At 35.4% G+C, this 13,898-nt stretch overlaps 1 protein-coding gene across 2 annotated transcripts in view; it reads left to right on the forward strand.

Annotated features, from left to right (window-relative positions):
• TEX11 (testis expressed 11) overlaps positions 1 to 13,898 on the forward strand; it is a 247,746-nt gene that overhangs the window by 95,684 nt on the left and 138,164 nt on the right. For both annotated transcript variants that reach the window (XM_043897600.1, XM_043897601.1), the window contains 3 exons: positions 1,203 to 1,257; positions 5,151 to 5,246; positions 11,457 to 11,538. In XM_043897600.1, coding sequence (XP_043753535.1) covers positions 1,203 to 1,257; positions 5,151 to 5,246; positions 11,457 to 11,538 — 233 coding nt within the window. The remainder of the gene's footprint in view (positions 1 to 1,202; positions 1,258 to 5,150; positions 5,247 to 11,456; positions 11,539 to 13,898) is intronic.

Below are 13,898 nucleotides of genomic sequence, written 5' to 3' on the forward strand. Positions count from 1 at the left end.
TACCACAGTTGCAGAAGTTCTATTTTCATTGATTATTTAAAAAACTGGAAGTAGAAGGTTTAGTGTGAGACCGGGCTTTCAATGAGGCTGTTAAAATATAGGCCAGCTTTATACCCTCGTTAGCAAGCTGAAAACTCAGTTTGGTAGTTCTGGGTCTTTCAGAGTTTTTTAAAAGAAATTTTTCAAAACAATGGCTACAATTTAGCACAGTTCACCAAAATTTTATTGACTTTCTTCCTTGGAATACCAATTTTATGGTGAATGATCTTTGTTTTGCTTTTAGGTGTTTTGAAAACCTGAGACTCATATTCATATATTATTTCTGGTTATCAGAATGTCCCATAGATAATATAGTATGGAAATTAAAGCAGATAACTGAAAGTCAAATTTCTTTACTCCCCAACCCCTTGCTCTCATTTTCAGTATTAATCTAGGAAATATTAGAAATCACTTAACTGCTAAACTGGTTCATTCAGCTGCAAAATGGAACTAATATTGTGCGTCACAAGGGTGTTGTGAAGCATAATAAATATTGCTGAAGCATTTGTTTTCATGAAAACGCTTGTATTTATTATAAAAATATATTTCTTATACTTTAAAATGTGCTCATAGAGAATAGCATTGAAACATGTATATTATCAATTGTGAAACAGATCGCCAGTCCAGGTTGGATGCATGAGACAAGTGCTCAGGGCTGATGCACTAGGATGACCCAGAGGGATGGAATGGGGAGGGAGGTGGGAGCGGGGTTCAGGATGGGGAACACATGTAAATCCATGGCTGATTCATATCAATGTATGGCAAAAACCATTACAATATTGTAAAGTAATTAGCCTCCAACTAATATAAGTAAGTGTAAAAAAATAAAATGTACTCATAAAGTAAGGGCTTGTACACACATGTAAAACACTTTTATGTAGTATATATAGCCAAGTGGAGAAGAGCAATATTGTAATTATGGTGTTGATTTATTGAATATAGATCCCGAGGAAATTGTGGTTTTCTAAAGTTAGAAAATATTGCTTTATACAATTTATTTTTATGTATTAATGGGCTAATAATCTGTTGTAGTGCAAAATAGAAAAGTTGCAATTAAGTATAATTATCACATGTGTTCTTAGTAATATGTAATCTAGAAAAAAAAGTATAATTTGAAATAAATGTGCATATATCTATATGCTTTTTTCCTTTTTAAATTACAGCCAAAGCTATGATATTGGGAGGACAGACAGGAATTCTGTTGAGCCAGAAATGCTGGTAAGGATCATGTTAAATATTGTAGAAGTAGGTTGAAGAAATACAGTTTATGTTATTTTAATAAATTTATAATAATCTATCCCTCTATTTGTGAGTGTTCATTGGGCACATCACTTAATACCTCAGTGTGTTAGTTTTTATAAAGTTGATAAACTTGTAGAATCTACCATCCAGGTAGATTCTTATACTCATGAGTTAATACATGTAAAGTGCTTAGGACAATGTTTGTCTATATACATTTTAGCTTTTATTTACATGCTCAAAAGTTTTAGGTTTCCTGTAACCACTCAGATAGTACATGCCTGGTATGGAAGTTTAATTTTACCATTTAATCAAATAAAATGTGATTATGTACTAAATCTGATATAAAGCTAATTTAATACATGCCATAACAGAATGGAATTTTTTTGAATATCCATCTCTGCTTCTTACATTATTACAATATATCAATCAAAGTGTAACTGAATACTTACATACGTCTGGCATGTGGTAGATAGGGAATAAAAGAGAAGCATAAAACATTGCCTCTACCCTTAAGAAGCTTATGTTTAAAAGATGAAACTAATATAAGTGAATACAATGTAATATTATTCAGCCATGAAAAGGAAAGAATTTCTGACACATGCTACAACATAGATGAACCTTGAGGATGTTATGCTAAGTGAAGTAAGCCATTCACAAAAAGACATACTGTATGATTCCATTTAAATGAGGTTTCTTAGATTGTCAGATTCATAGAGACAGAAAATAGAATGGTAGTTGCAGAGGTTTGGAGAGAGGAGAACATGGTGAACTATTGTTTAATGAGTATAGAGTTTCAATTTTGTGAGATTAAGAGTTCTGGAGATGTATGATGGTGATGGTTGCACAACAGTGTGAATATACTTAATGTTACTGAACCATGCACTTAAAAATGGTTAAAAGGATCAATTTTCTGTTATGTGTATTTTGTGACAATTAAAAATAATAAGAATATATTTTGATATAGTGTTAGATATTAGAATTTGATATAGCAATGAGAATAGATTACAATAATTGTAACTATGTGGATGTCCTCACATATAATGTTGAACAGAGCAAAATACAAGGTAGTATGTACTGTATATTTACATAAATATGAATGCCAAAAGCAGGTAGACCTAATACATGGTGTTAAAAGTCAGATAATTGGTTATCCTTGTTTTGAATAGTGTCTGAAAAGAGGTATGAGATGAGACTAGTGTTCTGTATCTTGATTTCTGTGTTGTTAATATATGTTTGTTCACCTTGAGAAAATTCTGAGTTGTACCATTGAGATTTTTGAACTTTTTCTGTATAGATTTTTTACTTCAATTAAAATGTCAAAAGAAGATTTAAAAAAAAAAGAGTACAAGTGAAACAATATGAGAAAAATAAGTGACAGACTGTGTGGTACTAAGCTGAAGTATGCAGAAGGGTATACAAAATATGGGGATATTAGTGTTGACGAGAATATTTGAAGAAGTCTTCTGATGACTTCCCTGGTGGCTCAGTGGTAAAGAATCTACCTGCCAGTGCAGGAGAAATGGGTTCTATCCCTAGTCCAGGAAGATCCCACATGCCATGGAGCAACTAAGCCTGTGCACCACAGTTATTGAGCCTGTGCTCTAGATCCCAGGAACTGCAACTATTGAGCCCTCGAGCTACAACTGCTGAAGCCCTTGCACCCTAAAGCTTGTGTTCCACAGCAAGAGAAGCTACCACAATTAGAACCCTGCATACCACAACTAAAAAGTAGCCACTGCTTGCCCCAATCAAAGAAAAGCCCGTGCAGCACTGAAGACCCAGCATAACCAAAAAACAAAAGAATACAAAAAAGGAAACCTTCTGGTAGGAGATAGACTTGAAAAGCATATGGAGTTCATATAGTTAAAAGGGAGGGCAAAGGGGATTCAAGGCAAAGGATCTAGTTGAGAAGACATCTGAAGGAAGAAATGAAGATGGAAGATAGGATTTAAGTGTGATTGATAACCTAATATTCATATTTTGAGGTATGGAGAAGTAATATTATGAAATAGTTTTTCTTTCATGCTAGCAATACTTTATTGAGGTATAACTTATACATACATATATATATATATATATATATATATGATAAAGTTATGACCAACCTAGACAGCATATTGAAAAGCAGAGACATTACTTTCTCAACATAGGTCCATCTAGTCAAGGCTATGGTTTTTCCAGTGGTCATGTATAGATGTGAGAGTTGGACTATAAAGAAAACTAAGCGCCGAAGAATTGATGCTTTTGAACTGTGGTGTTGAAGAAGACTCTTGAGAGTCCTGTGGACTGCAAGGATATCCAACCAGTCCATCCTAAAGGAGATCAGTCCTGGGTGTTCATTGGAGGGACTAATGTTGAAGCTGAAACTCCAGTACTTTGACCACCTGATGTGAAGAGCTGACTCATTTGAAAAGACCCTGATGCTGGGAAAGATTGAGGGCAGGAGGAGAAGGGGACAACAGAGGATGAGATGGTTAGATGGCATCACGGACTCAATGGACATGGGTTTGGGTGGACTCCGGGAGTTGGTGATGGACAGGGAGGCCTGGCATGCTGCAGTTCATGGGGCCACAAAGAGTCAGACACGACTGAGTGACTGAACTGAACTGTACAAATATTAAAAGAGTATACAGCATGATGAATTTCAGTTTATCTATATAGTCTTGTAACTACCACACCGATGAAGATATAGACATTTCCATCACCCTCAAAAGTTACCTTGGCCCCTTTCCAGTTAATAGCTATTCCTACCCTCCTGATAAAACCAGTATTCTGATATTTATTGTTGTAGGTTAATTTTGGCTTTTCTTGAACTTTGTATAAATGAATCATACAGTAGGTACTGTTTTATTTCTGGCTTCTTTTGCTTAACATAATAGTTTTGAGATTCATCCATTTTGTGTTATCTTTCTGATTGTTTGACCCTTTTACTATTACAGAGTAACTGCAGTCTTTTTCAGAGATGCCATAATTAATCCATCAAAGTCCTCTGCAGGAGTTTATAAGTTGAGAGTTGTTCCACGATAATAATAATGATATTAAGTACATTATATCCATCTTAGTTTTTGAATTAAAAAACTCAAAGGTGTGACACCCTAAATGTCCTTTCTCAAAGATTCACAGAGCCATAATGTGTTTAACATTTTTTTTTTTTAAGTTAGAAGACCACCTTTGCCTGGTCCTACTTTCCTCACTATACTTAAAGGTAGAATATTCATGGAAATAGGCCTCCTTCTTTCAAAATGTGAATCTGTAGTTAAATAAGTCTGTGCTGGCTAGAATTACTCTCCTTATCAATGTAGACCTGGCTGGAGAAACTGACTTAATTAAGAAATACTTTATTAATTTTAAAACTTGGTTGTGTTGGGAGAAATCGTCTCTATAGGAAAGAGTATCTGTTCCTACTGAAATAGTGGTCCAGTTGGTTAATCTGAACTAGACTATAAAGACTTTGAGAGAAGAATTATGTCTTTCTATTTATTGTTTTTGCTGGGTACCTAATATAATGCTACCAAAATAGTAGGTGATAAGATGATTACATTAAATATTGCTGGGCTTTAATTTCCTTATTTTCAAAGTGGGAATGATAAAGTACTGTAGCACTAGAAAACTGTTAAGAAAATAATTATATTAACAGAATTATATTAAATTTAAATAAACTATTACTATAAAATGCTCAGACGGTGTTTGGTGTTGGTAATGTAATGCTGAGACATATCATAAGACTATGTCGTTGCTTAAGGAAATGGTATTTCATAATTATGACTGAGGTTTGAGAAATGCCTGTCACTGTGTAAGTCATAGTCAGCTGTTGTATTGCAATTTAATCCTCAACTGTGTGTGTGTGTGTTTTCTATTTTCAATTATAGGCTAAAGTTCTGCGGTTACTAGCCACCGTTTATTTGGATTGGGACAGCAGCGAATATTATGATAAGGCTCTCAACATTATAAACCTAGCAAACAAGGTATAAAAGGCTTTTACTTTGAATATTATGTTAATGCAACTGTGAAAGCATTGATTCACATTTTGAAATCCAGTTTAGACATTTGCTCCAGTATTCCTTTTTTTTCAAATAACATATTGTGACAGTTTCTTCTGCAGTGCAGAAAGGAAGAATAAAATATACTTCTATGACAACAGATATTTTTGAAAAAATTTTCTTTTGTACAATCAGAAAGTGTTGTCTACTGTGAGTAAATTTTAGGATAAAAAAGAAGTGATGATAAAATAGGCAGATAATGGTATTTAGTGTAAAAAACAACATAAATGTTTCACATTAGCTCATACTCATACATCGGAGAAGGCAACCCACTCCAGTACTCTTGCCAGGAAAGTCCCATGGACGGAGGAGCCTGGTAGGCTGCAGTCCATGGGGTTGCAAAGAGTCAGACACAACTGAGCGACTTCACTTTCACTTTTCACTTTCATGCATTGGAGAAGGAAATGGCAACCCACTCCAGGGTTCTTGCCTGGAGAATCCCAGGGGTGGCAGAGCTTGGTGGGCTGCCGTCTATGGGGTTGCACAGAGTCGGACACGACTGAAGCGACTTAGCAGCAGCAGCAGCATACTCATACATACAAACACACACACACATATACACATACATACACTTGTACATACTTTATACTCCTAAACAAGGAACACTGATAGACTGAAGGCTGTTTAAAAAGAGATTTAATTAGGATCAATGTGTCTTATTCTGTAAGGCAATTAAATATACTAATACATTTTTTTTTTTTTAATGTTTGGAGCAGTTTTATTTATAATAGCCAAAAAGTAGGTACAATCCAAATGTTCATCAATTGATGAATGGATAGATAAAATGCGGTATATCCATATTGTTGTTGTTTAGTCGTCAAGTTGTGTCCAACTCTTTTGTGACCCCAAGGACTAAGCCCTCCAGGCTCCTCTGTCCATGAGATTTCCCAAGCAAGAATACTGGAGTGGGTTGCCATTTCCTTCTCCAAGTGGGTTGCCATTTCCTTCTCCATACTAATACATTTTTAAAGGTTTTTTTTTTTTCAACAAGATGGGATTCATGAAAGGAATAGTTTAATCTGGATATTAAATTGAGAGACCATTTATTTGAACTATATTTTCTTGAAATTTATGTCACATGGATGGGGTTATTCAATGCTGATAAGCTTCTTTTATATTAAATTTTTAAATTTAAAAATATTAATATACATTAACATTTTCAAAAGTTGCGTCCTGTTTTGTTTTGCATTTGCTGAGATGCAAGTCTAAATAAAAAACAGAATCCCAAGAGAATTGAGGTGGTTGCCTACTAGCTACATGGCTTCTTCTCAGCATGTGTTTTTGTTCACTAGATGTAGAAGTTGCAGTTTTTATAACAATAATTGTTCATCTGCCTTAGTCCTGACATTTCACATTTAATAGCCTAATTATTGATCATGGACCTCAATAAACTGGGTGTGTTGGGATTTCAGTGGCAGTATACATCTAAAAGAGTTTTATTTGTAAAAGATTTCAAACCTAGAGAAAGACTGAAAGAATAATAGTGCAAAGAATTCTTCCCTATATGCTTTACCCAGCATCACCTGTTATTAACATTTTGTGCATTCTATTTCTCTATATTCAGTTCAGTTTAGTCGCTCAGTTGAGTCCGACTCTTTGCGACCCCATGGACTGCAGCACACTAAGCTTCCCTGTCCATCACCAACTCCCGGAGCATGTTCAAACTTCTGTCCATTGAGTCGGTGATGCCATCCAGCCATCTCATGTTCTTTTGTCCCCTTCTCCTCCTGCCTTCAATCTTTCCCAGCATCAGGGTCTTTTCAAATGAGTCAGTTCTTCACATCAGGTGGCCAAAGTTTTGGAGTTTCAGCTTTAGCATCAGTCCTTCCAGTGAATATTCAGGACTGATTTCCTTTAGGATGGACTGGTTGGATCTCCTTGCAGTCCAAGGGACTCTCAAGAGTCTTCTCCAACACCACAGTTCAAAAGCATCAATTGTTTGGTGCTCAACTTTCTTTATGGTCCACCTCTCACATCCATACATGACTAATGGAAAAAACATCACTTTCAACAGATGGACTTTGTTGGCAAAGTAATGTCTCTGATTTTAATATGCTGTCTAGGTTGGTCATAACTTTTCTTCGAGGAACATGCGTCTTTTAATTTCATGGTTGCAGTCACCATCTGCAGTGATTTTGGAGCCCAAGAAAATGAAGTCTGTCACTGTTGCCATTATTTCCCCATCTGTTGCCATGAAGTGATGGGACCAGATGCCACAATCTTCATTTCTTGAATGTTGAGTTTTAAGCCAACTTTTTCACTCTCTTTCACTTTCATCAAGAGGCTCTTTATTTCCTCTTCACTTTCTGCCATAAGAGGGGTGTCATCTGCATATCTGAGGTTATTTGATATTTCTCCCAGCAATTTTGATTCCAGCTTGTGCTTCATCCAGCCCAGTGTTTCTCATGATGTACTTTGCATATAAGTTACATAAGCAGGGTGGCAATATCCAGCCTTGACGTACTCCTTTCCCTATTTGGAGCCAGTCTGTTGTTCCATGTCCAGTTCTAACTGTTGCTTCTTGACCTGCATACAGATTTCTCAAGAGGCAGGTCAGGTGGTCACAGTCAAAGGCTTTGGCATAGTCAATAAAGCAGAAATAGATATTTTTCTGGAACTCTCTTGCTTTTCCAATGGTCCAACCTATGTTGGCAATTTGATCTCTGTCTGGTTCTTCTGCCTTTTCTAAAACCAGCTTGAACATCTGGAAGTTCTCGGTTCACGTATTGTTGAAGCCTGGCTTGGAAAATTTTGAGCATTACACTGTTAGCATGTGAGATGAGTGCAATTGTGTGGTAGTTTGAGCATTCTTTGGCATTGCCTTTCTTTGAGTTTAGATCGAAAACTGACCTTTTCCAGTCCTGTGGCCACTGTCGAGTTTTCCAAATTGGCTGGTATATTGGGTGCCACAGTTTACAGCATCATCTTTTAGGATTTGAAGTAGCTCAGCTGGAATTCCATCGCTTCCTATAGCTTTGTTCATAGTGATGGTTCCTAAGGCCCACCTGACTTCACATTCCAGGATGTCTGGCTCTAGGTGAGTGTTCACACCATCATGGTTAGCTGGATCATTAAGATCTTTTTTGTACAGTTCTGTGTATTCTTGCCACTTCTTCTTAATATCTTCTGCTTCTGTTAGGTCCATACCATTTCTGTCCTTTATTGAGCCCATCTTTGCGTGAAATGTTCCCTTGGTATCTCTGATTTTGTTGAAGAGATCTCTAGTCTTTCCCATTCTATTGTTTCCCTCTATTTCTTTGCCTTGATCTCTGAGGAAGCCTTTCTTATCTCTCCTTGCTATTTTTTGGAACTCTACATTCAGATGGGTATATCTTTCCTTTTCTCTTTTACCTTTTGCTTCTCTTCTTTTCTCAGCTATTTTTAAGGCCTCCTAAGACAACCATTTTGCCTTTTTGCATTTCCTTTTTTGGGGGGATAGTCTTGATCACTGCCTCCTGTACAACATCATGAACCTCTGTCCATAGTTCTTCAGGCACTCTATCAAATCTAATCTCTTGAATCTATTTGTCACTTCCAGTGTACAATCGTAAGGGATTTGATTTATGTTGTACCTGAATGGTCATACCTGAATATATAACTCTCTATATTATTGGGAAAATATAATTCATGCATTCATATTATTGACGGTAATATATTGATATATATGAACTTTATTATATATATATATAAAACATATATATATAATAATATATATTATATGCACTCATGTATATATGAACTGCTTTGTTCTGTTTCCAGGTTGTTTTGACATTCCTTGCACTTTCATATGAATTTGGGAATCAGCTTATCAATTTCTACAAAGATGCCAGCTGGGAATTTGATTGCATTGAGTCTGTAGATCAATTGGGAGATTACTGCTATCTAAACAATTATAAGTTTTCCAATCCAGGAACATGAGATGTGTTTTTATTTATTTAGGTCTTCTTTAATTTCTTTCAACAGTGTTTTATAAATTTCAGTGTAGAAGTCTTGCCCTTATTTTTAAAATTCATTCCTATGTATTTTATTCTTTTTTGTTGCTGTTATAAATGGAATTATTTTCTTACCTTCACTTTTGGATTGTTCATTGCTAGTATATAAAACTGGAGAAGGATATGGCAGCCCACTCCAGCATTCTTGCCTGGAGAATCCCAGGGATGGCAGAGCCTGGTGGGCTGCTGTCTATGGGGTCACAGAGAGTCAGACACGACTGAAGCGACTTCGCAGCAGCAGCAGTATATAAAACATGTTTTGAGCTCAAGACATATTGGAATATGCCCATTAGGAAAGATGGTAGTGTTAGAAATTATAATGCATTCTTAGTTTATTCTTGTATTGATATCATCATTATTTAAATGGTTATAATACCTGTGGTTGCTTTCCCTAACTTTTCATTTCTCAGGCATCTCATATATGCATTTACAGAGCATGAAACTAATGAAAATAGTGTCCACGTAGAGGTTGATTAATGTTGTAGAAAGAAAAATTCTGTTTTGTGAGCCTAGACTGCACTTTTTTTTTTTTTCACAACACTTTATCATTACAGTAAAAACAGTATCCAAAGTGTAAATGTTGACTTCTTTTACATTTTCTGGTACAAAAACTTATTTTATGCAACTTGAACAGATTAAAAAATAGTTGGGGCAGGGGGGAGTTGAATATTACTGTTTCCATTCATTGCTGCTTATAACATAAAGCCAGGGTTTCAAAACCTGTATTAGTTTGATGATGCTGCTACTGCTGCTGCTGCTAAGTCGCTTCAGTCGTATCCGACTCTGTGTGACCCCATAGACGGCAGCCCACTAGGCTCCTCTTTCCCAGGCAAGAATACTGGAGTGGGTTGCCATTTCCTTCTCCAATGCATGGAAGTGAAAAGTGAAAGTGAAGTCGCTCAGTCATGCCCGACTCTTAGTGACCCAATGGACTGCAGCCTACCTACTGGAGTGGGTTGCCATTGCCTTCTCCTTGACTGCACTTTTAATCATAGACAGCTGTCTGGGCATACACACTGAGGAAACCAGATCTGAAAGAGACACATGCACCCCAATGTTCATCGCAGCACTGTTTATAATAGCCAGGACATGGAAGCAACCTAGATGCCCATCAGCAGATGAATGGATAAGGAAGCTGTGGTACATATACACCATGGAATATTACTCAGCCGTTTAAAAGAATTCATTTGAATCAGTTCTAATGAGATGGATGAAACTGGAGCCCATTATACAGAGTGAAGTAAGCCAGAAAGATAAAGAACATTACAGGATACTAATATATATGGAATTTAGAAAGATGGTAACGATAACCCTATATGCAAAACAGAAAAAGAGACACAGAAATACAGAACAGACTTTTGAACTCTGTGGGAGAAGGTGAGGGTGGGATGTTTCAAAAGAACAGCATGTATACTATCTGTGGTGAAACAGATCACCAGCCCAGGTGGGATGCATGAGACAAGTGCTCGGGCCTGGTGCACTGGGAAGACCCAGAGGAATCGGGTGGAGAGGGAGGTGGGAGGGGGGATCGGGATGGGGAATACGTGGAACTCTATGGCTGATTCATATCAATGTATGACAAAACCCACTGAAATGTTGTGAAGTAATTAGCCTCCAACTAATAAAAAAATTAAAAAAAAAAATGTACACTGTCAGGCAGAAGTAGAACCAGGTCCAAGTAGCAAGGACTTGGAAAAACCATTCTGAGTATATTGTTATTAATAGTAAATGTGATAGGCATATCCCATAGGAACGACAGTATGTTTATTTCATTTAACCATTATTTGCGAAGGAATTTGGTTGTTATTAAGATCTCAAAAAGAAAGCTGATCTAATTGCTGTTTAGGGTTTTGCTTACCAAGATAAGAATGTGGTCTTATATTCTCACAGTTTAAATATTGACCTTGCCATTAAATGCTTGCCACTCAATAGAAGTGTTTACATGTTCTTTTCCATTAAGATTGAATAAAATATCAGAAAATAGCCTCATGGATAGACTGAATATTATGATTTGAACTTTTATAATTTTGATTTCCTTTGATCATGAGTCATCTTGGTGTGGTTTAGTGAAATAGGCAATTACTTGAAAATTGTCTTTTACATTCTACAGTTAATATCGTTGTTATTTCTTTGTTTAAAATAGGAACAGTTACATCCAGTTGGGCTTTTCTTAAAGGTGAAAATCCTCTTGATGGGTGAAATAACTAATGAAGAACTTTTTCAAGGTAAGTAACATCTCTGTGTGTGAAAAGTACAGAGTTTTGAAATATTAATACCAATTTGTTGACTGTAAGATATTTTGTATTATACTAGCATAGGTATAATTTGATGGTGACTGAGAAGGAAATTGAGTACATAAGATTGTCAGGAAGCAAAGGAGAAGGAAGAGAACACAGTAGGAAATTCAGCAAGTAGTTAAAAAAAAAGAGCTAAATAAAAACTATCAGTTTTCTTTTAATCTAGCAGAAAATTGCAGCTGCCCAACCTGCCCATCATGAAAAAAGATACCTATTAATAGAAAAAGCCTTTGCAATGCTGTGCCTTTTATAATTACTTGTCTGTGAAGTGAATGTGAAAGTCGTTCAGTTGTGTCTGACTTTGCAACCCCATGGACGATGCAGTCCATGGGATTCTCTAGGCCAGAATACTGGAGTGGGTAGTCTTTACCTTCTCCAGGGGATCTTCCCAACCCAGGGATTGATCCCAGGTCTCCCGTATTGCAGGCGGATTCCTTACCAACTGAGCCACAAGGTAAGCCCAAGAATACTGGAGTGGGTAGCCTATCCCTTCTCCAGCTGATCTTCCTGACCCAGGAATCGAACTGGGGTGTCCTGCATTGTGGGTGGATTCTTTACCAACTGAGCTATCAGGGAAGCCCAATTACTTGTATAAACATTGCTCTTTGTTTTTTGAAATTCTCAAGGAACTAGAATGTGCATATCTCAGCATAAACTGATATGCAGCTCTGAGTCATTTGGCAAGTCACTTAAATTTCTATGCTTCAGTTTCTTCATCTTTAAAAAAAAGATACATATATGTATAATATTAATGTCTATCTCATTGTGTTGTTTTGAGAATTCTATGAAAAAAGTATGTAAAGCATTTAGTTCCATGCTTGGTACATAGTTAGTGTGCAATAAATATTACCTATCATTTAGTTATTATGGTTACTACTGTTAACTGTTATTAGTACTATATAGAGGAATTAAGTGAGGCAAAATATCTCTCTATGCACACTGACCTCTTAACAATATTTCAATTATGTTTAGTCATAAAAATAATTTAAAAATTTAATGTGTACCTGCTTTATTTTTTTACTGTATAAAATATAATCATAGAGCTGTATTATTTTTGCTATATGATATTATGTTAGTATAATAACTGATTATCCAGTAAATAATAGCAATTTATAATAAGTAGGACTGTAATCAGATTTGGAAGTTGCTGTGAATTTAGTGCCTATTTGGTACTAAAACTTTCTGTGATTTCTAGAATATTAGCCAATCATCAGGAGATCTCAGGATCTGAAATACATAGAGGATTCTGCACCTCTAGGTAATAGTATCAGCTCAGATATGCACAGGCTGAAATCTCTTCAGAACCAGAAAGACAACTTCATTCTTGTTTTGCAGTATGGGAGTAAACAAACCAACTAAGCAATTGGAGGAATAGTCTTATTCAAACTAATATAGGTTGGGAAGATCAGAGAGATTATTGGAGTTACCTAGTTTGAAGTTATTTCCTATTAAATTTTTTTAAATCAAAATGTAGAAAAGAAACAATTTAAAATGAAATTATTCTTTATTTCCAGATTGTTTTTACTTAGCTCAATCTAGATACTCATGATAGAGTAATGAAGTTGCAACATCAGATTATAAACTAGGAAACTTCCATGAATTTAAGTTTTCTATAGTGTAAAGTAATACAATTATCTTTCATTTTGTTATATTAAATATATTGGTATATATGAAACTTGCATTTTTATAATATGTTCATTTTTTTGCTAATGAAAGTACTTTAAGAATCATCACCCTAACTACTGTCATTAGAACTTCACTGGTATTTTTTTATAGTAGAGAAAGTAGACATTTAAAAATATGTAGTGTTTCATATCAATGTATGACAAAACCCACTGAAATGTTGTGAAGTAATTAGCCTCCAACTAATAAAAAAATAAATAAATTAAAAAAAAAATAAAAATATGTAATGTTTTTTATTATGAAAAAGTAGTTTTTGGAATATACTAAAAATACTCATTGTCCACCATGCACTGGAATATCAGCTCTGTGGCAGCAGAGATTTTTGTGTGTTTTGTCTACTGCTGGATTCCCAGCACAGCTCCCTAGCACTAAGAATACACTTATTAGCTATTTGTTGAATAAATAATCTAAACACAATCACTTTTAGAAATTTGATGGTTTATTTTCAGTATCTTAATTTGCTCTTTTACAGAATTTATAGACAGCCTTTGTTTTCCAATTTTTTTTACTAATCTTATAATTCATATTGGTGCATATTCATTTTTTAAATGAAAAACAGTTTTATTTTATATTTAACAATTTGAATGGTTGCATAGTAATTTGTC

The sequence above is a fragment of the Cervus elaphus genome, chromosome X, assembly GCF_910594005.1.
Source record: "Cervus elaphus chromosome X, mCerEla1.1, whole genome shotgun sequence".
NCBI classification, from domain to species: domain Eukaryota; kingdom Metazoa; phylum Chordata; class Mammalia; order Artiodactyla; family Cervidae; genus Cervus; species Cervus elaphus.